Raw genomic sequence first — 27914 nt, 5'->3', positions numbered from 1 at the left:
CCACTCACGGCTTGTGGTCAGGGATGTGGCTGACCGCAGCTGCAGGTTTTATGAGTCTGGGGCTGATGGGGTCTGCAACCAGGTGATTTAGCCTCCCGTGAGTGAGGCCGGCCCCAGGGGCTCGGGTGAGTAGGATAGTGGGTCCCGGAATAACACCGGCTGAGTCCAAAAGTCTTTCAACTGCTTTTTACTCACTTAGGTGGTGTTGTGAGCTGACCCGGGCGTTGCTGCGATTAACCAGGTAAGACCAGGGTTCCTTCGGGCCAGTCTGAGGGTAACCTGTTAGCTCGCCTTCCTAGCACTTTGTGTTCAGATAACCTCCTGACGTGAAGTACCATGGGGGTCTATCCAGGGAGTCGCTACTGCCTTTTCTCCCCTGTGTTTGGCCTGTTTGCCGGCAGCGTGGACCAAGTGAGATGACTTCTGGCTCTGTCCTCTTATGGGTGGCTGCTGAGGCTCTGACTCTGTAAGGTTGGGGAGGTACCTGTAGTTCCCCCTCACCGGCAGGTTTAGCAGGTCATTAAATTGGAGTCTGCTCTAGGGACCTATTCCCTGTACATGCCTAGTCACCAGGAGCTCCGTACTCTTACTACCAGGTAACCGTTCTCCCCTGCCAACAGCTACTACCCCGTGCAGGGTCTGACTAGTGGCCGCGCACGTATCTGCCTCGCGACCGCCGCTCACCACTACCAGACTGGCTCTCCTCCTCCTTTTCTGACAACCTCTGCACTTTATAGCTCACAGCCCCTCTGCTTCACCCCTTGACAAGAATTGAAGGGCAGATCCCTCTGGAGACTGCCCAAGGGTCCCATCTGATGGTGTGGGAGAACTGGTTGCTATTTGTCTGTGCATACACACCTCATTCTGGCCCTTAGGATTACCTGGAAGTACTGTCCCAGCATGGGTGCAGTACTCAGTGGTGCCTGACCAGGTCAGGGGCGCCACAAACTCATATAATAGGGTCTTTTATTCACTGTTTACTATATGGCAAAACTGATGACAGTATGATACCCCATGTCATTTCGAGTATGTAGATACCAAACATGTATGTTGTATCTGAGTTTGTACAATACCCCCCCCCCCCCCCCCCGGAAACAATGCCTGCTGTAGCATTCTTGTCTGGGGCTCAGTGATGGCTTTTTTTTTTTTTTTCTTTTTGCAGCTTGAGCTGAAGATTACCTTTTTTGTGCGGGTGCTGTTTTGATCGCCTATCATTGCATTGTTTAAAAAAAAATTGTGGGGTCAAATGCTATCATTTTGGCATTTGGAAACTTTTTTTTTTTGGGTTTTCTCACAATGTCACATACCATGAAGGTGAGTGTCCCTTGAAATTGTCCTATTGCCCCCCAAAAAATAATCCCCCAACTCTGCTCCTTTTAATGGGGGATAAAAAAAAGCTTTAACTGTCAGAATTTCAGAATATGGCCATGCAAATGGCCAATAATTTCTAATTTTTGTGTGTAAAAGGAGCAAAAAAATGAATGTGGTATTATGGTAACTGTTCTGACTTGAAGAATAACGGTCTTATCACTTCTACCAAACAGTGACCGGCATAAATAAAACCAAATTGTTTTTTTGTTGTTTTTCATTATTCTAACTCCCAAAAATCTAAAATCAAAAAATGAAAACTGTTCAAGAAATGGGACCATTAAACTCAAATACATCCTGCAAAAGAACATGACTTTGGCAGAAGAATATAAAAAATGCTTTTTGTGGCTGACTCAAAATAAAAACAAACTTGATATAAATCTAGTATTGCTGTAATCATACTGACCTGAATAGTTGTTTTCTCACTTATGCTCTATGGTGAACGTGAGGGTTTTTTTCTTCTTTAAAAAAAAAAACAAAAAAAAACCCCCTTGATTTGTCCATTTTGTCTTTTCAGTCCACATTGATCCTACATGCTACACTGAGCACTTATATTGGGGTGTATATAATTCACATAAAATCTCCAATGAAGAATTCCCTTTAATGAGGCATATGGAGCCATTTTATCTATGACCTGGTGGTATCCGACTTCTTATGCATGCGTAAGTCCGGTCAACCAGTTTTGTGCACCTCTGAAGACTGACAGAGTAACTTCACCTGCCCAGTAGTGAATGGATCCGTTGGCGGATTCATCTGAAATGTGTATTTGAGATTTAGATGGAAACCGGTGTAAGCATTCAGTGTAGGGCACAGTACAAATGTGAACTGATCCTCCAAAATCCTACCAATAGAAGCTTCAACTCCTCCCTCAAAAAAAACAAAACAGGTCCGTCATCTGATAACAGAAATATAGAGGGGGGGTGTCCACATTTTGTAGTACAAAGCCTCTGGAGAAAAGTGCTCTGCCAAAATTCAAATGCCCTGCTCCCTTCTTAGCCCCACAATAAGCCTAAACTGCAGCTAGAGTTCACATTTGTCAGTATTGTAGCAAGGCGACCCACCTAACTTTTAAAAGTACAAGGTTCCAGAAGAACAAAATGGGCACGACAGTGGTAGATTTGCATTTTTACTCTACAACTTCCACTGCTAGTCTCTGGCAATTGCCCATGGAGTCAATATCACTTCATTTGTTAATGAATTCCCAGGACGGTGTAAATTCCTCTAAGGCTGGAGTCACACTTGCGAGAGACTCGCGCAAGTCTCACATCGCATCACCCGGCGTGGCCACACACACTTCTGACAGCAGCGGGTCAGCTGCATGTATTTCTATGCAGCTGAGATGCTCCTGTCCGGAGAGCTGCAGGCCATGTCGGGTGATATGATGCAAGACTTGCACGAGTCTCTCACAAGTGACTCCAGCCTAAGGAGTCACTTGAGGAGAGTTTGTGCTTTTCTGGGAGTGGGGCAGGGGGCCTCTGCAAATGGAGTCCACAAACTACTCCAGGAAAAGCTGTGTGCCAAAAGTCAAATGGTGCTCCTTCTCTCCGTAGCCTACCTGTAATGTGGTACAAACAACTGTACAGCCACATGTAGGGTATTGCCAAATTCATGACAAAGTGTAACAAATTGAGGGGCCTTTGTCTTTATTTCCCCTTATAAAAATTCTGTGGCTAAGGACCTGTGCGCGCACTTTTTTTTTTTTTTTTTTTTTTTTTTGTTTGCCACAAATTTGCTGCAGTTCTTGCTGCAGAAAAGGTGCGTATTTTGTTCATAACCTTTCTGCAGTCTTTCCCCAGCAAAATCTATGGGAAATCCAAAATGCTGTGCATTCTGGTACCTGTGTTTTTGCCATAGATAATGGTAAAAAACCGCAGGACCAACCTGCAGCAAAACCGCAACAAACCATATGCTGACTCCGGGTGCATTTTTACTGCAGTTTTTGCAGCGGGTGCAGAATTCTGCCAGAGGCTGCGGCTGTTTTTTTTTACGAAAAGCAAATTTCCAGTGCGCACAGACCCTTAAACCATATTTGTGATGAAAATGTAATTGTCTTTACCACCCCATGGTGTAAAATTCTGTGGTTTAAGTATGATCACTGCATTATTGTATTCACTGAGGGGTATAGTCTGTAGAATGGGGTCACTCAGTGATCTGCTGTTCTGGTACCTCAGGGGGCTCTGCCAATGTTATATGGTACCCACATACCATTCCAATAGAATCTACACTCCAATATGGTGCTCCTTCCCTTCTGAGCTCTTTACTGTGTGTAAGGCCTTCATATGTCCCTGCAAAAATGACCATTTTGCTTGGTTCGTTGTAGGGCATCAGTGTGCAATGTGTGACATCTGGCTACCACACGGAGGGCATCAACTTTTATACTTGCCTGCCTGGCACTGCTATTTCTGGGTCTGTGATCAGTGTAGTGAATATGAATGAGCATAAAGAGTGGAACCCGGAAGCAGCAGCAGTGCCGGAGACAGGTGTAAGGCTATGTGCCCACGTTGCGTCGAGGTAGTTGCAGTTCTAAACGCACCCTTTGGCAGCAATGGTTTTTGCCAAAATTGCTTTTGATCCCAAAAACGATATAAATCCGTGGGCGTTTTAGCCGCGTTTTTAGCGCTTTTTACATGCTTTTTCATTGCTTTAAGTCAGATGCATTTTGGTGACAAATACACTGCTAAATAAAGTTTTTAACATTCAAAGACTATGAAAAAATTGATACCAAATATCAAGATTATAATCAAAAAACAAAAATAGCTTATTTTATTAAAATGATAAATGTTTGTTAATATTTATGTATAAATAAACGTTAAATTAATGTTTTTCTTAATTTCAATTGTCGGACTGTGTGTGTAAAGGGACATATCATCCCCTTAATATTTCAAAAACGCAGGCAATTAAATTGTCAAATGCTTGTTTTCTGCATGTAAAACGCTAGAATTTTGATGTAGAATGAGTTTTGCATCTTCTCATTGACTGTTATCAAAACGCAGCTCAAATGGCAAATTAAAAGCAGCGTTTTAAACAGCATAGTGCGCACAAGAAATCCCCATTTCTCATAGAATTTGCTTGGAAATCAAAACTCATGCATTTTGGCATTAAAATGCTGCAGTTGAAAACTCTGCCGAAACGCATGAAAAAAAGGCAACGTAGGCACATAGCCTTAGAGGAAGAAGAGAATTTTTTTTTTTTTTTTTTTTTTTCCACAACCCAATGTTATAAAATTCTGTGAAGTACCTATTTGTTCAAAACACTCACTACACGCCTAGATTAATTTAAGCAGTTTTTCCACTATTTGGTCACTTTTAGGGGTTTCTGCTGATCTGGCACCTCAGGGGCATGGTCGGTGAAACCCACAATCTATAATGGAATCTCCATTCTAGAAGCAAAATAGTGCGCCTTCCCATCTGACTTCTTCCCCTCAAGCATTAGTGCACAGCGACATATGGGGTACTGCCATGTCCAGTAGAAGCTGCATAACAAATCGTTTGGTCCATTTTCTCCTATTACCCCTTAACTGAATTAAAATTGAGGCCAAAGTTAAATGTAGTGGAAAATTTCTACATTTCCTTTCATAGCCCACTCATGAATATCTGAGTAGTGTTTGTTTGCTCAGCACAACAATAGATTAGCAAAATTGTATCCCATAATGAATTAATCATACTCACATGTGGGGGTTTCTGCTTTGTCACCTCAGGGACCTTAAACAAGAAAAAAAAAACGTTGTCCAATTTTTTTTCCCAAAAATGAATTGGAGCACTTTGAGTTTTGCTATGTGCCCAAACATTATTTAACCATATATGTATATGGGGTATCACTGGGGTTGGGATGAATTGAATGACAAATTATGGGGTCCATTTTCTCCTATTTCCTCTTGTTATAAATTTGGTGTGTCTATTTATCTTATAAAGTCTGTACACCGAACTTCGGGTTTGCTCATCTCTAGTTGTAATTTAACTAAATGGGTAAACAAAATTAAAGCCCCGGGGGGTGAATTCTTTTGCAAAACACTGAAAATGTAGTGTTTTGTCCATCCCCTGTAGGTTAAAAATGCTCAGTACACCCCTAGATGAATTAAAGGGAACCAATCACCAGGATTTTCATATATAACCTAAAGCCAGTGCTATACTGGTACTATCAGAATGATTCTATACATACCTGTAGTGGTCAGCTCGGATGTTTAGATTTTGAAATCCAAGAAAGTAAAATTTATAAAATGAGCAGCTTCTTGAGTGACAGCAGCTGAGGAGCAGATCATATATTCAGTTATCCCCTCCCTCTGTTAGAATTAGCATAAGTATTATACAAACGACTCACTTTATCTAGCAGGACCTGTGGTGAGGTCAGAACCATGTGACCAGAAGGGCCGGGGCCTCAGCCACCAAAGCTGGATGCCAGGTCACATAGGTATGACCCCACACAGGTCCTGCTATAGAGAAAGTGAGTAGTTTGTATAATACTTATGCTAATTGTAAAAGAGGGAGGGGATACCTATGAATATATTATCTGCTCCAGTACAGCTGTCACTCAAGCAGCTAATTTTATAAACTTTACTTTCTTAGATTTCAAAACCTAAACACCCGAGCTGACCACTACAGGTATGTAGAGAATAAGCCTGATAGTGCCAGTATAGCACTGGCTTTAGCTTCTATACAAAAATCCTGGTGATTGGTTTATTTTAAAAGATTTAATTTCCAAAATAGTCACTTGTAAATGTGGGGTGGGGGTGGTGGGGGGGGGGGGGGCAGGGAGAATCTCCTGGAGTTTTGGCATTTCAGGGGCTCTGCAAATGACACATGGCATACACAATCTATTCCAGACAATTTTGCTCTCCAAAAATCAAATGAAGCGCTTTCCTTTCAGAGTCCTGCCGTGTGCCCAAACAGCAGTTTCACAACATATGGGGTATATACCCCCTGCCCCAACCTGTTTTTCACCTTCATGACCCTGACAATTAATAGCAGGAGACCAAAACATTCTATCACTCCAAAATGATACAGTAAAAATATTAGTTTGGGGTGCAAAAAACCCTCACCTAGCTCCCTATCCTGAAGTTTTAAAATGGTCATCATTTTCCAAGTGCCATGAATTAAAAAAAAAACCCAAAACAATTTACTCCACTCTAAAGCGGGCTTTACACGCTACGAGATTCCTACAGCGATGTCGTTGGGGTCACGGATTTTGTGACGCACATCCGGCTGCTGTAACGATCTCGTGTGTGTGTGTGTGTGTGTGTGACTCCTAGGAGCGACTTTGTATCGTTGCAAAAATGTCCAAAATGGCTCCTCGTTGACATGGGAGTCCGCTCCCAATTATCGCTGCTATCGCGTGGGCGAAGTTGATCCTCGTCCCTGCGGCAGCACACATCGCTACATGTGACGCCGCAGAAACAAGGAACTCTCCTTACCTGCCACACACCAGCAATAAGGAAGGAAGAAGGTGTTCGTCCCGCTCTTCTCCGCCCCTCCGCTTTGATTGGGCGGCCGCTTAGTGACGTCGCTGTGATGCCGAGCGAACCGCCCCCTTAGAAAGGATGCGGTTCGCTGGTCACAGCGACGTCACCGAGCAGGTAAGTACGTGTGACTCTGCCGTAGCAATAATGTTCGCTACGGCAGCGATCATCTCATATCGTCATAACGATAGGGACGGGTGCTATCACGCTCGCCATCGCTAGTGTCACGGGCGGGGAGGACGCCACTGCGCTGTGCTCGCTAACGCTCGGGTCCGGCGCTGCTGTGGCTGCTCGGTGGCTTGAGCGGTGGGCCGGATCCGGGGACTCGAGCGGCGCTCCTCGCCCGTGAGTGAAAGGGGTGGTTAGTTTGGGGGATTTAGTCCGTGACGCCACCCATGGGTCGTGGTGAAGATGGGCACCACCGCTGCTGACAGGGATCCCGGGAGTGATGGTGGGGAGCAGCTGGGATGTTGTTTTCCCCCTCTGTGGGTAGGGGTCGGTGGTCCCGGGGCCCGATGATGTGACTGGGAGGCAGGGTAGGTGAGGTGCAGGGTTGCAGAGACAGCATGGCGCCGGATGGCACGGGTGTACTCACTCAGCAAGAAAGGAAAGTCCTCGGTAAACCAAACGGCTGGATGGACAGGTCCCACAGCCAGCTGCAGTGTCTCTCCCCGGACAGGTGATGGCGGCTGTCTTTCCCTGCACCTTGATGTTCTCGTTGACGACTACTATGGATCCCCAACAGTAGTCCGCTCCCTGGTGTATGGGTACCGGAGGAGCCCGCTTGCCCGCAGGCACTGGCCCTTGGGTCTCTAGCCTTTGGCGGTAGCTGTATACCCTCACGGTATGGGTGGTTTCCTTCAATCGGGACTTTTGCTGTTATGAAACCCCTGGGGTTCCAGTCACATTTGGATCTGACTATTGTCGGCGGCTCCAAGCCTGGTCGGGGTCCGATGGCCCTGCCTGGGTGTGCTGGCTTCACTTCGCTCCCCGGTTGGAAACGGCGGGCCGTCGCCCGATCCCGGTTCTGCGTTGCTCCACCACTCCTGCAGACGGCCACCACAATCTGCCAACCTTGCTGTCAGTGCCTGGGCCACAAACCCAGACACCCAAGTGTTCACTCCTCTCACTTCAACCTCCAAGACTGTTCTCCCCGGACTACTCCTCCTAACTGACACTTTTCCCGCCTCCAGGCCTGTGAACTCCTTGGTGGGCGGAGCCAACCGCTTAGCTCCGCCCAACCTTGTGTGGACATTGGACCCTGGAGGGAGGCAACAAGGCGTTTGTGTTTGGCTGGTGTCCCTGTCTAATGGGGGTGGGGTGTTTGTGTGTTATCTGTGACGACCTGGCTAGGCCAGGGCGCCACACTAGCATCGGCTAGCAATGTTGCAACGTGTAAAGCCACCCTTAGAATCTATTTCCCACGTTCTGTTATGTCATATGATAAAATGCATGGTGGCATTCAATATTACAACTTCTCCTTCAAAAAAACAAGCCCTCATTTATCTTAAGAAAAACAAAAGCTTAAAAAACCCAAAATTGCTAGCTCCTTAAGGGTTTAAGCTATAACAGCACAGTTGTAATAACAGCAACCAAAAGATTGCAGTTAAAACTTTGTAACATAAGAAAATAATTTACACACATAAACACACATATAATATATATATATATATATATATATTATATATTATATATTATATGTGTGCATTTGAGACTAGGAAAAACTGTGACAGCTTCAGGGTGCCAGAAGAACACTCAATAAAATATAGCTGTCACTTCAGGTGACTTCTCAGAATACCCTGTCCTGTATGAGTATTCGTAGGGGAACACTTTGTGGAGCTAGTGGGTAGTGACTGATACATGTTCTAGAAACAATAGAAACTTGGCATTATTGAGCAGTGTAGCTGGGAATCCAGCACAGGGTTGAGATAAACACTAGAATGCTGCAGCTCAATCTCACAGGTTTCACTCTTTTCCGCCATCCCCCACTAGTCTCTGTAGACTGTAACAGGCAGTTGTAATCTGCTCCCTCAGGGAACTTTCAGTGCATGTTCTTTTGACCAAATTGGATTTTACCTGTTTTTCTGTCTGAGCTTTAGTGGCAGGGGGAGAAAGACGCATATTTCTCAGGTATACTACAAAATGGCTTATAGTTGCTTGTACAATTGTTTTGATATGACAATGACCCTTTATTCTCCATCTCTTGATTAAAAGGGAAGGGTTTATGTGATGTACTTAAAGCTGAGTTTAATGTTTTTAATCCGGTCATTGTTTTTCTGTAGGGGAGCCGAGGGATGGCTGGCAGGTCTCCACTCTACTTTACTAGACAGTGACTGAACTTGTTTGTGCTCTGCCCCAGCTGGGGGGTGTGAAACTTAATTGATTCTTCAGAGGTGCATCTGCCAGATCACCACCCCACAGCTGGTAACCATTGTAGACATAGCAGGGCAACCAATCACACAGATTAATTGAGAAACAAATAAAACAGTTTTGCAATCCTCTGGACAGACATGGCCATACATTCCTATTCTGCTGCTCTTGAAGGTACTATTCCTGTTTAGCCCTCACCTTGGGTATTAGCCATCACACTGGATATTGGGCCTCCAGCAGCCAAGTCTAAACTTCTGCTTTTCCCTGTTTTTTCTTCTCTGCGGCTTCCCTGGTCTGCTCCACTACCTCAGAAGGCTTTAGTCTCTCAACTTGTATATGGGTTTACTAGCAGAACACTTGCCCCTGACTTCCAACTGCTAGACTCCCCTACGCCTGTCATGAGGTGAGCTGTAGACTCCAGACCGCTGGAAGATACCTCCTGGTCTCATGATGGACTCTAGTACAGGGTTTATCCTTGCTTCAGCAACTACTCTGCAGAACTGCTCTCTTCTGGGCCTGCTTCGCTAAACAACCCTCTGCTTTCACACTCCAACCCGTCTTGGCTCTAGCTTAATCAGCAACCATAATGTATCTATTACACTAGACAGATTATGATCCTTAAGGTGGTGTCACACACAGCGACAACGACATCGCTGCTACGTCACCATTTTCTGTGACGTTGCGTCGCCGCTCGTTGCTGAATGTCCAGCTTCATTTTTTGGTCGTCGCTCTCCTGCTGTGACGCACAGATCGCTGTGTGTGACAGCGAGAGAGCGACGAAATGAAGCGAGCAGGGAGCAGGAGCCGGCATCTGGCAGCTGCGGTAAACTGTAACCAAGGTAAACATCGGGTAACCAAGGTGGTTACCCGATATTTACCTTCGTTACCAGCCTCCGCCGCTCTCACGCTGCCAGCGCCGGCTCCTGCTCTCTGCACATGTAGCTGCAGTACAAATCGTGTAATTAACCCGATGTGTACTGTAGCTAGGAGAGCAGGGAGCCAGCGCTCAGTGTGCGCGGCTCCCTGCTCTCTGCTCATGTTGCAGCACAGCGACGCGTGTCGTTATGATCGCTGTTTCGGCTGCTGTTTGACAGCTAAGCAGCGATCATAACAGCGACTTACAAGGTCGCTGCTACATCACAGAAAATGGTGACGTAACAGCGACGTCGCTGTCGTTTCGTGACCCCCAGCTTTACTCTACTAACATTCCTATTTAAGATATCAGTCACACATGACAGATTACACTATAAAATACACATTCTACAGTAAAATGCAATAAACCACTTAAAACTGCTGGTCACTAGAGGGCACCAACAGCTGCACTAAATGGCCAGCTGTACTCTCTAGCAGGAGCACATGTGCATTAGTCCCATCATGACTGATCCCTTACACGTACATCCTAAATCCTAAATAACTGGCTGCTGCGGTGAGCCTACTGCGATCCCTGCACATGTCAGTTGACTTAAACAGCTGATACTTGTGCCACGCAGGTGGATCCACAATCCACCCACGCCTGTTAACCTCTTAAATCACGCTGTCAAAATATGACAGTGCAATTTAAATTCCCGGAGCGAGTAACGCGCGCTTACCCACTGCCATTGGAACCACCGTGACGTGATCACGGGATGTCAATGGTTGCCATGGTAGCACAGGGTCATGTGATGACTCCTGTACTACTGACTCACTTCCTGTTTCAGCTGGTTGTTACAAGAAATGAGCATGTCTCCTGGGCTGAGCTGTGCAGCTATGATCGGGAGAAATGAATGAGTGATCAGATTGCTGATCCTTTTATATTCCCCTAGAGGGACTAGTAAAATATAAAAAATGTAAAAAAACCTAAGTTCAAATCACACCCCCTCCCTTCGCACCATTGAAAATTGAAGGGATAAATACACACTTGATATCGCCGTGTTCAGAAACGCCCAATTTTATCAAAATATAAAATCAATTAATCTGTTAATCTGGTTAATGGTGTGGACACAAAAATTCCACTATATGGAGAGAAGGTATGCACACCAGTGACTATGCAAGGGGAATACATGTAATAGCAGAAACTGCTGTGTGAATACTGACAGGAAAAATCCAATAGCTATATGTAAGAATAAAAATGGAATCTGCATTACTGCCATGAACATATGAATCAAGAGAAATTTAGCTACTGAATTGATCAATGCAATAGAGCCCCAACACTACGCCAAAGTATTTCTCTACGTTGGGGTCCCTAGCTAGTATGTGTCCTCTCATGCAGTTAAAAAACTTAGTGTATGGGAAGCTGAGACCCAGGCAGGTAATGCAGGTTCCATTTTTCACATTTTTATTCTTACATATAGCTATTGGATTTTTCATGTCAGTATTCACGCAGCAGTTTCTGCTATTACATGTATTCCCCTTGCATAGTGACTGGTGTGCATACCTTCTCTACATATAGTGATGTTTTTTTAGGTTCTTGCACCCAGTTCAGACTTAGGGCGGCTTTGCACGTTGCGACATCGCAAGCCGATGCTGCGATGTCGCACGCGATAGTCCCCGCCCCCGTCGCAGATACGATATCGTGTGATAGCTGGCGTAGCGAACATGTTCGCTACGCCAGCTTCACATGCACTCACCTGCCCTGCGACCGTCGCTCTGGCTGGCGACCCGCCTCCTTCCTAAGGGGGCGGGTCGTGCGGCGTCATAGCGACGTCACACGGCAGGCGGCCAATAGCGGCGGAGGGGCGGAGATGAGCAGGATGTAAACATCCCGCCCACCTCCTTCCTTCCGCATATCCTACGGAAGCCGCAGTGACGCCGGTAGATGTTCCTCGCTCCTGCGACTTCACACACAGCGATGTGTGCTGCCGCAGGAGCGAGGAACAACATCGGACCGTCGCGTCAGCGGAATTGTGGATTACGCCGACGCTGCACCGATGATACGATTACGACGATTTTGCGCTTTCCACACTACGATGTCGCATGCGATGCCGGATGTGCGTCACTTTCAATTTGACCCCACCGACATCGCACCTGCGATGTCGTAGTGTGCAAAGCCCACCTTAGAATGGTGTTCCAATTGTTATTCCTTATTTGTTAGTTTTTCGTTTGAACCAATCCACATTATACGCATATATAGCCTGGGTCTCAGCTTCCCATACATGGTAACTTTTTTTTAACTGCTTGAGAGGACACACACTAGCTAGGGACCCAAACGTAGAGAAATACTTTGGCGTAGTGTTGGGGCTCTATATTGCATTGATCAATTCAGTAGCTAATTTTCTTTTATTCATAAGTTCATGGCAGTAATGCAGGTTCCATTATTCACATTTTTATTCTTACATGTAGCTATTGGATTTTTCATGTCAGTATTCACGCAGCAGTTTCTGCTATTATATGTATTCCCCTTGCATAGTCACTGGTGTGCATACCTTCTCTCCATATAGTGTTGTGGGTTTTTTGTTTTTTTTTGTTTTTTTGTTCTTGCACCCAGTTCAGACTTAGAATGGTGTTCCAAACGTTATTCCTGATTTACAAAACAAAAATTCCAAACGCCCTTTTTTTTTTTTTTTTTTTTTTTTTTTTTTTTTTTTGGTAGTCGCAAAATGCAGTAACAGGCGATCAAAACGTAGGATCTGCACAAAAATGGCACCATTAAAAATGTCAACCCGAGCTGCAAAAAATACATACACAATCATGGAACCACGATTCTGAAAAATGAGAATTGTACTGGTTACAGAAAATCGCACAAAGTGCGCCTTTTTTTTTTTTTTTTTTTTTTTCCTTTTGAACGAACTTCAGAATTTTTTTTTTTTTTTTAACCCCTACGAACTCATACCAAACTGAAGCATCACACCGACACATCAGTTTTATCTATAATGAATAAAATATCCCAACAATAATCATGCAATTGCACTTGTTTTGGCTCTTTTATTTTATTTTTTTTTCCAGTACACTATATGGTAAAACTTATGGTTTCATTTAAAAGTACAACTTGTCCCAAAAAAGCCCTCATGGCAAGATTGACAGAAGATTAAAAGTTACAGCTCTTGGAGGAGGAAAAAAAAAAGAAAACAATCGCCTCGGGGTGAAGGGGTTAAAGTAAATTACTATTATTTGGAGTGGGGTGACCACCTCCACTTCCTTCATTATATGAACAACTCCTTAGTGACCCCTTATTGTATTACAGCTTTAAAGTGCCATACTGTGTAAACCATGTGGCTTCCTCTACTGGTGCTCGTGGGTCTGATTCTCCTGTACAGATGGTACAGACAGAGCCGGATATTGGACAATCTCTCAGATAAATATGTCTTTATCACCGGATGTGACAGTGGATTTGGAAAAATGCTAGCCAAACAACTGGACAAACGTGGGATGAAGGTTCTGGCGGGTTGTCTGACAGAGATGGGAGCTGAGAACCTGAAGGAAGAGACCTCCAGTAGACTGCAGACCATCGTCTTTGATGTCACTGATGACAAAGGTGTGAGAGCTGCTGCTGACTGGATTGAAGAGCTTGTCAAAACTGAAGGTAAAGATGATAAAGCTGCTAGTATCATTTTATGACTACTTCACAATGCTTTAACTCTGCATGAGCAAAAAACTTCTTTTTTTTTTTTTTTTTTTTCTCCCTAACTTTGTGTGACCCATTCTTTGGAAGTGGGGGGCTAATTCTCTGGTAAAAGACAAATGGATCAATCACCCACAATAAATACTTGGCCTTTATTGCAAAGATTAAAAGCCAAGCTGTATAATCTTAAGTCATAAGAGGGGAAATGTCAACACACTTCAAACAAAATGCTCTATCATGATTAAGAGCATTTTTGCTAGAAACGCATTGATGCTTCCCTTTTTTATATATTTTATGCCTTCATCTGGTTATAACCAATCACCAAAAAGCAGGGAATAAATTGATACACTGTATAACATCACACAACCATGTACACTCCCTGACAGACGTTCTGTTGCTTATCTGTTATGTAAATAAATGCTTATAACCTGACTTTAAATTCATCCATTAGTTTTATAAACAACACTTTTGAAAGCTGATACCCCTCCCACTAATTAACCGATCATTTAGTGAGCAAAGGTGAGGATGTAAGAATTTGGTACATTATATGACAAGGTGACAACTTTTGTCTTGCCAAAGTCTGACCTTTCTCTGTTTTATTAAATGATCAATATTTCAGCAACTTTATTTTCATAACCTAAACTAAATTTGGGAGGGTTTCAGCTTTCAAGAGTAATTTATGAAACCAATGGATGAATTTAAAGTCAGGTTATAAGCTTTTATTTACATAACCTGGATAAGCGACACACTCCGACAAAGGTTCTATCATTTGTTATAGTTCCCTTTTATATTGGAACACTCATCTGAATAGACTCCAACCCATTCATTTTTACCTGTGTATAAAACACATGGAGTGATATATTCATAAAATATAGCCTTAATTGATAGAAAAACAGATTATATCTTTAAATGGTTATTTTGATCATCAAAAAGGTATGTGCAGAGGAATTCCAAAACCAGTATATCTCCAGATTAATGACATGACAAAAAGGGAGTCATGATGATGATTAGGGCTCTTTCCCACCTGCAATTTTCATGTGCGAGTGTAATCTGATAAAAAAAATCAGATTGCACTCGCACCACTGTTAATCAATGAGGCAGTTTCCTCTTTAATAATATATATTTCCTGTTCTATATTTCTAGTTAATTTCCTGTTATTTCTTGACACAAATTGTGCTCTTGGTGCAATCGCAGCATGCTGCATTTGGTAGCGAGTCTTGGCTCATGCACCCCCATACAAGTCTATGGGAGAGTGTAAAATTGCACTGCACTCGCATTTTATGCGACTGCAATGCGATATACGCAGACAGGCAGCAGAGAAGGTAGAAAGTGCTCCCTCCTTCTCTGCACCTGTGATTCGATCGGCAGATTGCATCAGTCGCATGACCCTCAGCTCAGACTCCTAGCAAAGGGTCATTAGCATATCTCTGCCGATGCTCTTGCATCAGAAGCGGTACGCAAGTGGAAAAGAGCCCTTGCACGGTTGCATTGTAGCAATCATGTCACTTCAAAATGTAGTATAATCGCACTTTATTTGCAAACCGTGATACCTATGAGCTTACATGAATAGTTAAAAGGGTAAGACAAAGTAGCTACATCTCCTCCTTAGGCCAGGGCATCACACCTTTTAATATCAGGTCGTCACAGGGTATTGTGCAATCTGCACTTCTGCACAGTATCCACCTCCTCCTTAGTTACGGGTCCCTGACCTTTGGTGTTGCCAAGAACAAGCTAATCAAATTCCTTGGAACACTCTGCACCACACCCACCAGACACACCAGTGGACAGCCTGAAGGGAATGGGGTTGCCCACTGGTGGGTTGGTTAAGGGGAGGTTAGGAGTGTCAGGCAGTTCAGTGTAAGTGACTCTCGAGAGGAGAGGTCAGGAGCTGTGCTCCTTAGTACTACTAGGTGGCAGATGTTGGTCTGGACCCCGGTAGCAGGGGATCGTGACAAGGGCACAGACTGTCGAGGAGGACAGCCGGCAGCCTTGTGCCATCACCGGGCAGGGGCCAGGGCACGACTGGGTACGTGGACCCTAGGCCAGGAAGTAGCTTTAGGCGTCCTGGTAATTTACCCGACGAGGACGGAGCCTTCAAGAGCCATTCTCCACCCGCTCCAAAATCTGGGTACTAGCGCAACGAGGAGGATAGGACTTTTCCAATACAAAGTCCAGAAAATCCCAAGCGTGAACCCTCAGAGCAAGCTCACCCAGTTATCCATACTGGTGAGCGGGACCCAACTAGTTTTATGCTATAGGGACCAGTCAGAAGAAAAGGTGCCAAGGAAAAGGTCAGACTAACGGGCAACACCAATGGGCACGGGATCCAGGCATGCTCACTCGCAGCAGTGTCAAGAACTTTGGTTTACCACAGTTGTCGGTTTCAGCGTTATTGGACTGAGTACAAAATGACCCTTACTGTCCCAACGGCACTTCCACGTCGTTCTCATCGAGTCCCGGGGAATTTCCCCCTACCCGTGGAGGGGTTAAACACCATGTTGCCCCACCATCCCCACCGGGTACTCCAACTTACCACACACTACAGGTGGCGTCACAAACTTTCCACATCCTCCCTTGTAAATACCCCCTTTTATTCCATGTGGCCGCGCAACCCCGACCCCTGGGTCCGGAGATCCTCGAGCCACCATGGATCCAGATCTGAGCAGCGGCTGCAGGCTGCTGACGTGGGGGCGGCACCAAGGCACAATCACCTGTTGCTCCTATATAGATAAAAGTGCTGCTCACCCATAAAAAGACAGATCAGGAAACACTGCTCCTGGTCCCTGACGCGTGTTACGTTCGCTTCCTCAGCGGAAGGGGAAGGAGGATGGATATGCTTATACAGCTTGGCTTTTAATCTTTCAAATTTTTATTCATTCTGGATCCATTTGTCTTTTGCATGAGTTCACCTGGTGGCCAGACCAGGATATCAAAGTACTGCACTCCAACTTTTCTAGTGAGTTGTACTACTCCTTCATGAATTTGCTGGTGCAACCACAGGGGCCCATGTTGCGTCTGTGTAGCGCCCCTGAGCCACTCAAGGCACTACTAGGAACTGCATAATCACCAGGATGCAGGGCTTACCCCCTTGGACCTGGAACACCAGTGCCAGCAACACCCACACACACCAAAATTCCAGTTTCCACTCCACACCAGGGGTAATTGGCTAGTCAGACACAAGGGGATGGAACCAGACCAGAGGTACTAGACAACCTGGTTGGAGGGAACAGCAGGCAGTCAGCAGAGTTAGAGCAGTGTAGTAGTAGAGGGGAGGTGCCTGAGTGCTGGGTTGTGTAATGGTGACCCGGGGGCACAGGAGAGTGGTCGCAAGGGCAGGTACACCCGACTACTGCTGGGACCAGAGCACCGACTAGACAGAGGGCCCTAGATCAGATGCACTGGAACTACAGGGACCTGAACTAGCCATCTGAGGGTCAAGAGTAGACTGTTAATTACAACCCACGGTGTAGCTGTGCCACCCCCGTGCCAGCAGCCAGCGCTGCTCAGACCTGGATCTACGGTATGGCTCGAGGGGTTCTCCGGACCCGGAGGTCTCGCGGACACTCCGAATAAAGGGGGACGTATTTATACAGGATTGGTTGTAAAATGTCTGACACAACCCACGGTGTGTGGTGAAATGCAGCACCACTGCTGCCATTGCGTGGCTCCCGGAGACGTTGGACTGGCAGCTGGATGTTAACCCCTCTGTGGGTAGGGATGGATGTCCCGGGGACCAGTGTCTCTATGCTGAGGATGGTGATTGCAGGGGCCGGCACACCCGGCCAGGCTGGGGATGTTACTCATGGTCGAATAAAGCACACAATTCTTGTGGTAAACCAAGGTGATTGTGGCCGGCTGCCGCAGACGGGTGTATCTAATCCCACACCCGGGTTGGTGGTCAAGTCTCTCTCCTCTGCACTCAGTGTGTTTGTAGGTAGGACTTCCCGGTTTGAAACACGGGAGTCTGCTACCGGCCCTTTGGTTGGGAGCATTGCCTGTCTGACGCTGACCCTTGGGATCTACGGGCCCTGGCGGTTGCCCTATCCCTCTCGGTGGGTGGTTGTCTACTTGTCGGGACTTGGGTTGGGACAGGACCTAAAATCCTGCCCTCAATTGGTTAATTAGCTAGGCTGTCGGTGCCGGTCCTCGTTTCAGGGTGTAAGTACCCCCTCTGTGCACACTGTTTCCGGGTCGGTTCTCCGGTGTCGGTACCGGCAGGCTCCAACCCTGTCCCGGTCTACCTCAGATCTACAGCTGCTGTCTTCCCATCTCCTGCAGACTCTGGCTACCATCTGCCACCTAGCCAAGGTGTCAGGGCTCTGACCCTGGCACCTGTCAGACTTCACCTCCAAACTTGAACGCAACCTGATCTTATCTGACTTTTTTTTTTTTTTTTCTTCCCCACCCCGGGCTCTCCAGACCCCTAGCTGGGTGTTCCCTAACCCACTGGTGTCCGTCCTTCCCTGAGGGGGGTGACTAGGGTTTCAGGTCAGCTGATTTTAACTCTTCGCGGGATAGGTTTTATGCAGGGGCCTATATGTACAACTACCTTGTTTTCCAGGGCGCTACATAGCCTCCCTTATTACTCAATCATACATCTCTTGGGCTCAGTAAACAGAAAAGGGGGAGCCAGCATTGCTTGAGAATGGCATGCATACTTGGACCTGTTCCGCCTTCATTCATGGACCCTGGTCTGTCACTGAGGGTCAGTTCTGACCTTGTCCCATTGTCTGTGGCATTCCCTGCACATGCTGGGACCTGGACTGCCTTAATTTGCAGTTGCCTATCCTTGAGAACATGGAAGCTGATTCTTAAATGTTACAGGGATGTGTTGCTTCAATATGGTTCTGCTTTTAATTAATTTAGGAGTCTGCATGGCACAATGTAAATATTAAATAGGGGCGTCCTACTCTATATCGAGATTTGACGTGGCAGGGGTGGATCAAAAAATCTATCAATTTGCTAAAAATCTCATTTTGCATTATAGTACAGTTGGAATATGTGAATTTTTACTTTTAATTGTTTGCATGCCATTCTCAAGCAACGCTAGCTTCCCCCCCCCCCCCCCCCTTTCTGGTATCTCCTGGGCTCAGCCCTACCTACTGAGGGCCTACCACCACATCTGCCATTACCACCAGCCCTAGAGATAATCAACTCAGCAGCGGCGGTTACACCATCCTAACCGCAACCTGCAGTTGGCGTCACACAACTTTAATCTCCCCTGTAAATATTCCCAACTAAACACCGGGGCACGGGACCAGGCAAGTCACCAAAGTGACATTCCCCAGTGATACTGCCCAGGAAAGAGTACCCCATTCTCTGGGCGACACATCTGAATTTTTGTATGAGACCCTACAGTCAGGTCCAAGGTGGCCAGTTCTGGAATTCTTTTCTTCCCCTTTTTATTTATTTTTTTCTCTTTCCCAAGTGATTGTTGCCAATGAGATTTCGAAAAAAGTGGCCTATAGTTTTTGCGAAATGGACTTTAAATGCGGTCTGTCAATGTGCAAAAAGTGCTTAATATATCCCACATTTTGAGATTCAGATGTTAGTAGGTATACTTTATATTTAGTGACTGAATAGCTCTGTAACTATACTAGAAGTATAGCTGTGGGATAAATGCTGGGGGCAATGGCATCTGGAGATTTTCACTGACTGGGTCAGATGACAAATGTAGTACTGTGCAAAAATATTGCATTACTTTATTATGCTACAGTACAGTTAAATTATAGTTAGTAACCACTTTATTTATTTAGGTTTTTTTTGTTTTTTTTTTTTAATTTTCCTCCCATTCTGTTAATAGGTTTATGGGGACTTGTGAATAATGCTGGCATTTCTATACCTATGGCCCCAAATGGATGGCTTTACAAAGATGACTTTATGAAAATTCTCAGTGTCAATTTACTTGGGATGATTGATGTGACCCTAAATTTACTTCCACTAATTATGAGAGCCAGAGGACGAATTATTAATGTGTCCAGTGTGATGGGCAGACTGGCATTTGTGGGAGGAGGCTACAGCATTTCCAGATTTGGAGTAGAAGCTTTCTCGGACTCAATGAGGTACAAGTTTAAACCACATTTAAATTCCTTTTGAATAATCTTGTCTTGAGGGAATATTCTAGTTGATGCAATTCGTCTAACACTATGCAAGATTACACTTGGCACCAATTCTACACTGACAGCTGCTACATAGACTTGTTGGGATAAGAACTCGGAGAAGTGTTCAGTCTTTACACGAGAGATGAGTGGATCAGTCCGTGGAGGATCGAGTTCAAAAGAATGTGAAGCCACAATATTCAGGAAATTCAAATTGAATAGAAGACTGACCAACACATCCAATAGATGTGAACAGGTTCAGGCTGAAAATTCAATGAAATGGAAAAAATATATATAGCTGCACTCTAAAACTAAAATATGCGAACATTGAATATAGGAATTTTGGCACTGCATTACTGCTATTAGCGTTAGGTTGAAAAATGAGATACTTGGCTTCTAAATTGTCCAATACATAAAACTAAGGATCTCCTTTTTAAACATGGTTCCAATAACAGTAATGCAGTACCAAAAAAATACAATGTTTGACAAATATATACAGCAGAACTCTGAAGCTAAAATATGCAAAGTGAAAATTGTTAGCCTATTATACTCTGGAAGCAGCTACCAGCGATTGGCAAGACCGTGTCAGGATTCGCAATTACTGAGCAAACTATCTCCTGCTCAACACTGCCCTATAGGATTAGTGCAGGTGTTTTTTGAGTTGGCTATGCCTGTAACCCCCTAGAAGACATCCTTACTGTTATATAGAAATAGACTTTACATATTCTTGTAGTAATGCTAGGATATGCAAATTCCTTGTGTGGCAGACTCTGTACTGCCAGCTACCATTAGGGGTCACTCACTGGTCCTTGACTCCCTAGCTGGAAAGGAGACTAGACTATGACTGAAAGGGTTAGCTATGAAGAACCCAACCCACAGTGACAGAATGTAGGAGACTGTGCAGGAGGAGAAACTAGGTGACGAGAAATGGTTTGCAGAGTCTTGAGTTTGCACTTGACTGGTCAGTAAATAATTTTATCTGGAATAGACTAAGTGGAAATCCATGTACTATGTGTTTGACTATCCATTTTTACATATTGTGTCTTTTCTTTAGGCGTGAGCTCCAACGCTTTGGGATTAGAGTTTCTCTCATTGAGCCATGTTCGTATAAAACATCCGCTACAGATGTGGGGACCATACTACAAAGCCTTCATTCCCTCTGGTCTCGGGCTCCTCAGTGGACCAAGAAAATTTATGGACAGCAGTATTTTGAAGTTTGTGAGTAATTTTATTAAGTAGCCTTAGGCTACATTCACACATCCGTTCCGTTTTTGCAGTCAACAAAAAAGGTCCTTGTTTCTCCATGGAGGCATCCGTGTGACAACCGCATCTGACGCGTTCTGTTCCATATGTGGTTCGTGTGGTGCGGTTTTATTTTATTTTTATTTTTTTTTCCCATGTGCCATCCGATCCTACACAAGAAATTTAAAGGATGGTCCTGTCATTAGGTCCGCAAAAAAAGGGAACAGGACAGACGGAATGGTTGTCTGAATGGGCCCTTATAGAAAATTCAGTTCTGAGTTACTGTAGGTTATAAATAACAAATAACAAATGTTTACTAACGCAGGGTTTTTTTTTTTTTTTCCTTTTGTAGATTGCAAATTTATTCAATACAGACTTTCCAAGTGCAACCCCCATGTAAACCAAGTAATTGACTGCATGGAACATGCCTTGATTGCTGTATACCCGTGGACAAGATATTCTGTGGGCAGGATTACCAAACTCTTCTACCTCCCTGTGTCATATCTCCCAACTGTCATATCAGATTATCTATTGGCTCTTCCATTGCCAAAGCCACCATGTTCTTTCACTTCCAACACTAGTGAATGATGTGATTTAAACTGTTTTCTCATGTTTGGGGTAAAATATTAAATATAGATCAATTAAAACCTTTTATTTGTGTTTTTGCAACACATTACGACTAGTGATGAGCGAGCATGCTTGTAACTACTCGGTACTCGCACGAGTATCGCTGTACTCGGGCTGCTCGGCGGGGACCGAGTAATCTCGCGATACTCGTGCTGTACTCGTGGTCTTCATTTCTGCATGTTGGCGCTCTTTTGAGAGCCAGCCCTCATGCAGGGATTGGCTGGCAGACCACTGCAATGCCACAGCCCTGTTAGTTGTGGAATTGCAGTGATTGGCCGGCCTGCACAGCATGACCGAGCCTTTATACCGGCCGGCGCGCTGTGCTCTGCTCACAGCTATCCAGACAGTCAGTGCAGGGAGAGTGTCGCTGATTCAGGGAAAGTTTTGCGGCCCTTTATAGTTAGTTCTGGAGCAGGGCTGCAAACAGTGTGACCAGAAGTCCTTCTCAGGACTATTCTAGTTGTATACAGGCAGGCAGGGTATAGCCAGGTCGGAGTACAGTAGCAGAGTCCTTCTCAGGACTATTGTTGCTATATACAGGCAGGGTATAGCCAGGTCGGAATACAGGCTAGTGACCAGAAGAGTCCTTGTCAGGACTATTGTAGCAGTATACAGGCAGGCAGGGTATATAGCCATTCCTAGTGGTGACCGTATACCAGCCTTCATCATATCTGGGGCTGGTGTACACAGTCTAAAACAGTCCAGATAGTGTCAGACTTCTCAGTAATTGTCGCTCCTAAAAACCAGTTAGGTTCTTATTGCGTCCGTGCTTGCATTTAAAAACAGCACGTGTGTGGCAGCCGGTGGCAGCGTCAGGCTCCATATTGTCCCTGGATAGAGACGTGCATGATGGCCTGTAAACATGAAGTGCCCATTGTAAGGAAGTGGGTCTATTGTAGTATAGCCCTTAGGCAGGGCAGCCAAAAATTTGGAGGCTCCACATTGTCCCTGGATAGAGATGTGCATGAGGGCCTCAAAACATTGTTCCCATTGCAAAGGAGCGGGTCTCCTGTCGTTGTAATGCCCATTCAGAAAGAATGGGCGAAAAAATTTACCACTGGGGGTATACCTGAAACAACGGCTTAACTATTGTAACGGTCACCATGATGGCGCATGAGGAGAAGGAGGAGCAGTCCAGCGATTAGCCAAAGTCCAGAAGTGTGTTACCATGGGTGAGTGGAGGTACATGGCAAATTCCCGTTACAAACTTTAAATTCCACTGTCATTTGCTGTTGGTGTGTGGTGAAGTCTGGCCAAATCCAACCCTTGTTCATCTTGATCAGAGTCAGCCTGTCAGCAATTACAGTTGACAGGCGGGTGCGTTTATCTGTAATGATTCCACCTGCGGCACTAAAAACACGCTCTGACAAAACGCTAGCGGCAGGGCAGGCCAGGACTTCCAAGGCGTAGAGAGCCAATTCATGCCACGTGTCCAGCTTGGATACACATTAATTGTAAGGCACAGAGGAATGTCGGAGTACAGTTGTTTGATCTGCAAGGTACTCCTTGAGCATCTGGCCAAACTTAGGATTTCTTGTGGCACTACCCCCTCACCTCAGGGGCTGTGGTATGTGAGGGGCTGAGAAAACTGTCCCACATCTTAAAGACTGTTCCCCTACCTCTGGCGGATTGGACTTGTGCCCCTCTCGGCTGTACGCCTTGGTTGTCCACTGATTCCTGACCTATGCCGCTAGCGTTTTGTGAGGGGAATGCTTTGCCTACTTCCGTGACTATGGCCTTCTGGAACTGCTGCATTTTGCCTGACCTCTCCGCCTCGGGAATAAGAGACATAAAGTTCTCCTTTTAGCGTGGGTCTAACAGTGTTACCAACCAGTAATGATTGTCGGCCAAGATGTTCTTAACGCGAGGGTCACGAGACAGGCAGCTTACCATAAGGTCAGCCATGTGTGCCAGACTCTTAACAGCCATCACTTCAGTATCCTGACCAACACGATGACTGAACATGCTCTCCTCCTCCTCCTCCTCATCATCTACCCTGTCCTCTGGCCAGCCACGCTGAACCGAGGATATGACTGCATGTCATATCCTCAATTTGGCCAGAGAGTTGCTCCATGTCTTCATCCTCCTCGTCATAGTCCTCCACTGCACGTTGTGATGAGACGAGGCTGGGCTGTGTGTTATCACCCACACCCACTACTGTTTCTTGCTCAAACTCATCGCGCTCCGCCTGCAATGCATCATGGTTGTTTTTTGAGCAGAGACCATTTTAGAAGGCAGAGAAGCGGTATGGTGACGCTAATAATGTCGTCATCGCCGCTCACCATCTTGGTGGAGTCCTCAAAGTTTTGGCGGATGGTGCATAGGTCGGACATCCATCTCCACTCCTCAGGTGTTATGTGTGGAGTTTGACCCATTTCCCGACGGCTTAGGTGATGCAGGTACTCAACAACTGCCCTCTTCTGCTCACATATCCTGACCAACTTGTGCAGAGTTGAATTCCAACGCGTGGGGACATCACACACCAGTCTGTGTGCCAGAAGATGCAAACGGCGTCTTAAGCCGGCAAGGCCGGCTGAAGCAGTAGGTGACTTTCGAAAATGTGCAGACAGGCGGCGAACTTTTACCAGCAGATCAGACAGCTCTGAGTATGACTTTAGAAACCGCTGAACCACGAGGTTGAGCACATGGGCCACGCATGGAACATGTGTCAGCTGGCCTCGCCTCAAAGCCGCCACCAGGTTCCGGCCATTGTCACACACGACCTTTCCTGGCTTTAGGTTCAGAGTTGTGAGCCAGTGATCTGCCTGCTGTTTCAGAGCTGTCCACACCTCTTCTGCATTGTGGGGTTTGTCACCTATGCAGATTAGCTTCAGCACTGCCTGTTGCCGCTTCGCCGAGGCAGTGCTGCAGTGCTTCTGTGTCGCCCTGGACAAGCCAGGGGCCACAGAGCACAACACTTAAACACCCCACACTCCCTGCAGGCATATCATAGTCAAAACACAAAATCCTTGTTGCCTTCCCCAGGGGCTGTTGTCCACACCAGGGTGTGGAGCCAGGCGGTTGGTCTCCACCCACCGAGGAGGAGGGAAAACACAGGCAGTGAGAGTTAAGCTAAGGAAGTGTAAGGAGGAAAGTAGTAGAGAGGAGAAAAGTGACAGCAGAGAGCCTGAAGTTGGTCCGGGTGTGTGGCCCGGACAGGACAGCAAGGTTGGCAGGATGTGGTGACCGTCTGCAGTGGAGGCCGATTGGAGTCTGCCGTAAGGACCGTGGACGGGTGGTGACCCGGCCGTACCGGACCGGTATACAAAGAGAAGCCAGCACCATTGGCAGAGGACTTTCGGATCCCGGCAAGGCTTGGTGTCGCCGTGAATTTGCCAAATCCGTTAGTGAAGGGGACCTCAGGGTTTCCAAACAGCCAAGTCCAGATAGAAGGCAACCGTCCAACCGTGAAGGGGAGACACCGCCACCGCCAAGGGCAACCGTCTCCCAGGGCCAGCGCCTGTGGGCAAAAGGGGCTCCTCCAGCCCATATCCAGGTCGGGGAGCGGGTTACCAGTGGGAAACCATCACTACCAACACTGAACTTAGGTGCAGGGAGAGACAGTCATCACTAACCTGCAGGGAGGAACAACCGCAGCCGTCCGAGGGACCCATCCATCCAGCCACTTGTTTAACCGTGAACTGTGTCATCATCATTGGGCTGAGTGAGTATCTCCGTGCCGTGCGGCACAGCGCTGCCCCTGCGACCCTGCACCTCATCAGGCCCCGCAACCCGCCTGTCATCCATTTCTACCCCATCACCAGGCCCCGGGACAACCAACCCCCCTACCCACGGAGGGGAGAAATAACAACAAAGCTGCTCCCTGTCACAGGCTCCCGGGATCCCCGTCCAGAGCAGCGGTGGTGTCCACACAATCGCCACAACCGTGGGTGGCGTCACGGACAATATCCCCAAAACCCAAACCACCCCTTTTCACTCACGGGCGAGTAGCGCCGCTCGAGTCCCCGGGATCCGGCCATCGCTCGAGCCAACGAGCAGCAGCAGCCGTAGAGCAGCGTCAGCCGGACCCGAGCAGTGGGAGAGCGCACCGTCCCCTCCTCCGCCCGCGACACTTCCAGCTTGGGACTGGTGTGGAGGGTAAAGTGGATCAGGATGCACAGGAGGAGGAGGAGGCTGAGGAGCATGACATTCCGGAGCTGTAGAGTGTGTGTGAAACCCTGACTGAGGTAGGGCCTGCAAAACTTGGTGTGTGAAGGACGTGTTCCGTCCCTCGCTCAGACTGGGTCCCAGCTTGCACAATATTAACCCAGTGTGACGTCAACGAGATGTAGCGGCCTTGCCCACATGCACTTGTCCACGTGTCTGTGGTTAGGTGGACTTTGGCTGAAACAGCGTTGTTCAGGGCACGTGTGATGTTTTGTGACACGTGGTTATGCAATGCGGGGACGGCACACCGGGAGAAATAGTGGCGGCTGTGGACCGAGTAACGTGGGACAGCTGCCACCATCAGGTCGCGGAATGCTTCTGTCTCAACCAGCCTAAAAGGCAACATTTCCAGCGCAAGCAGTCGCGAAATGTTAGCATTTAGAAGTGTGGCATGTGGGGCGTTGGCAGTGTATTTGCACCTGCGTTCAAAGGTTTGCTGAATGGATAACTGAACGCTGCACTGGGACAAGGACGTGCTTGATGATGGTGTTATTTCTGCGTGGGTAACTGCAGGTGCATGGCCGGAGGAGGCTTGTTCGCAGGCAGCATGGACAGGGGATTGGCTCGCATGCACAACCAGCGAAGACGTAGCAGTGACATCAGCAAGCACTGCTCCTCGACTCTGTACTTCCCACAAAGTCGGGTGCTTGGCTGACATGTGCCTGATCATGCTGGTGGTGGTCAGGCTGCTAGTTTTGGTACCCCTGCTGATGCTGGCATGGCAGGTGTTGCAAATGGCCTTTTTAGAATCATCTGGAGCCAACTTAAAAAACTGCCAGTGTCAGAGTTCCGGGTTTTCCAGTTTTCTTTTGAAAGAGCTTGCCCTTTGTTAACATGGAGTTTTCTGTTCTGTTGCCCTACTTCCTGTCCATCTGTTTAAAAGCCGCCCCTAAAGCTTAGTCCAGTGCCTGAGTATACTGCTTCCTGTGTGCTCCTGCCCTGCTGCTTTTGGTTCCTGATTGTTATTCGGATCCTCTTGGAAAACAACCGACACCGACTCTGGACTTCATCTGGTATCATCTAGCTGTGCCCGGACTCCGTTTGCCGTCTTTGGTCGGCACTTCTGCCCGGTTCCTTCCGTTTAATACCACTCTGCACTCACATCACGTACGGACATTTTTGGACTTACCTATTGCCCTTTTGTGTCCCGGCTGCTGCGCATTTAGGGCTTCTGGGGTGATTGCCAGACAGTCCCTGTATAGGGGTTCGCTCTTGGTGGTCTCCCTGGGGGAGTCCGGTGCGCGGTCCCGGGAATTCCCTTTCGCTCCGTCCCTGGAAGGTATTTCCTGTATTTATGTTCTACTGTGTTTTTGTTCCGTTTATGTACATATTTGCTGGTTGCATATTATAAACGTCTTGCACCAAGAACTCGTCTCTGGTTGTCATTGCCCTAACGCAATCGAAATCCTCAATACATACAATAGTATTACAGCCAGACTCGGGAAGACCTAACATTTGTACAGGCACCTTGTGTCGTGTTGTTCCGGGGAACAGTTGCCTGACGTCTGCCTGGGGCCACCACTCTGCTTCTTACTGCCTGTTGGGATGCTACGCCTCCCTCCCCCTGTGCACTGCTGTCCTCGCTCTGCATATCCTCCTGCCAGGTTGGGTCAGTTACTGGATCATCCACCACGTCGTCTTCCTCTTCCGCACCCTGCTCCTCCTCCTGACTTCCTGACAATTGTGTCTCATCATCGTCCACCCCTTGTTGAGACACGTTGCCAACTTCGTGAGAACGTGGCTGCTCAAATATTTGGCATCTGTACATACGATCTCGTCATGACCCACTTCAACAGGAGCTGGCGAGAGGCCAGAATTTGTGAATGGAAACGTGAACGAACAGCTCTTCCGAGTGTCCAAGTGTGGGATCAGTAATGTCCGTGGACGTGTACTCGGCCTGGTGGTAGGAAGGAGGATCAGGTTCTGAAATGTGCGGTGCAGTATCACGGCTACTGACACTTGACCGTGTGGAAGACAGAGTGTTTGTGGTGGTGCCAATCTGACTGGAAGCATTATCCGCTATCCAACTAACAACCTGTTGACACTGGTCTTG

The 27914-nt window shown here is 46.7% G+C and overlaps 1 protein-coding gene across 2 annotated transcripts in view; it reads left to right on the top strand.

Moving 5' to 3' along the window:
- The window catches only part of LOC142290495 (retinol dehydrogenase 16-like), a 57011-nt gene extending 35313 nt beyond the window's left edge, over positions 1-21698 (top strand). For both annotated transcript variants that reach the window (XM_075334462.1, XM_075334461.1), the window contains exons 2-5: positions 13350-13688; positions 19531-19789; positions 20880-21043; positions 21420-21698. In XM_075334462.1, coding sequence (XP_075190577.1) covers positions 13376-13688; positions 19531-19789; positions 20880-21043; positions 21420-21655 — 972 coding nt within the window. In that variant the 5' untranslated portion in view covers positions 13350-13375 and the 3' untranslated portion in view covers positions 21656-21698. The remainder of the gene's footprint in view (positions 1-13349; positions 13689-19530; positions 19790-20879; positions 21044-21419) is intronic.
- Positions 21699-27914: the final 6216 nt, after the last annotated feature.

The sequence above is a fragment of the Anomaloglossus baeobatrachus genome, chromosome 2 (genome assembly GCF_048569485.1).
Source record: "Anomaloglossus baeobatrachus isolate aAnoBae1 chromosome 2, aAnoBae1.hap1, whole genome shotgun sequence".
NCBI lineage: Eukaryota > Metazoa > Chordata > Amphibia > Anura > Aromobatidae > Anomaloglossus > Anomaloglossus baeobatrachus.
This window is presented reverse-complemented; position numbering and strand designations above follow the sequence as displayed.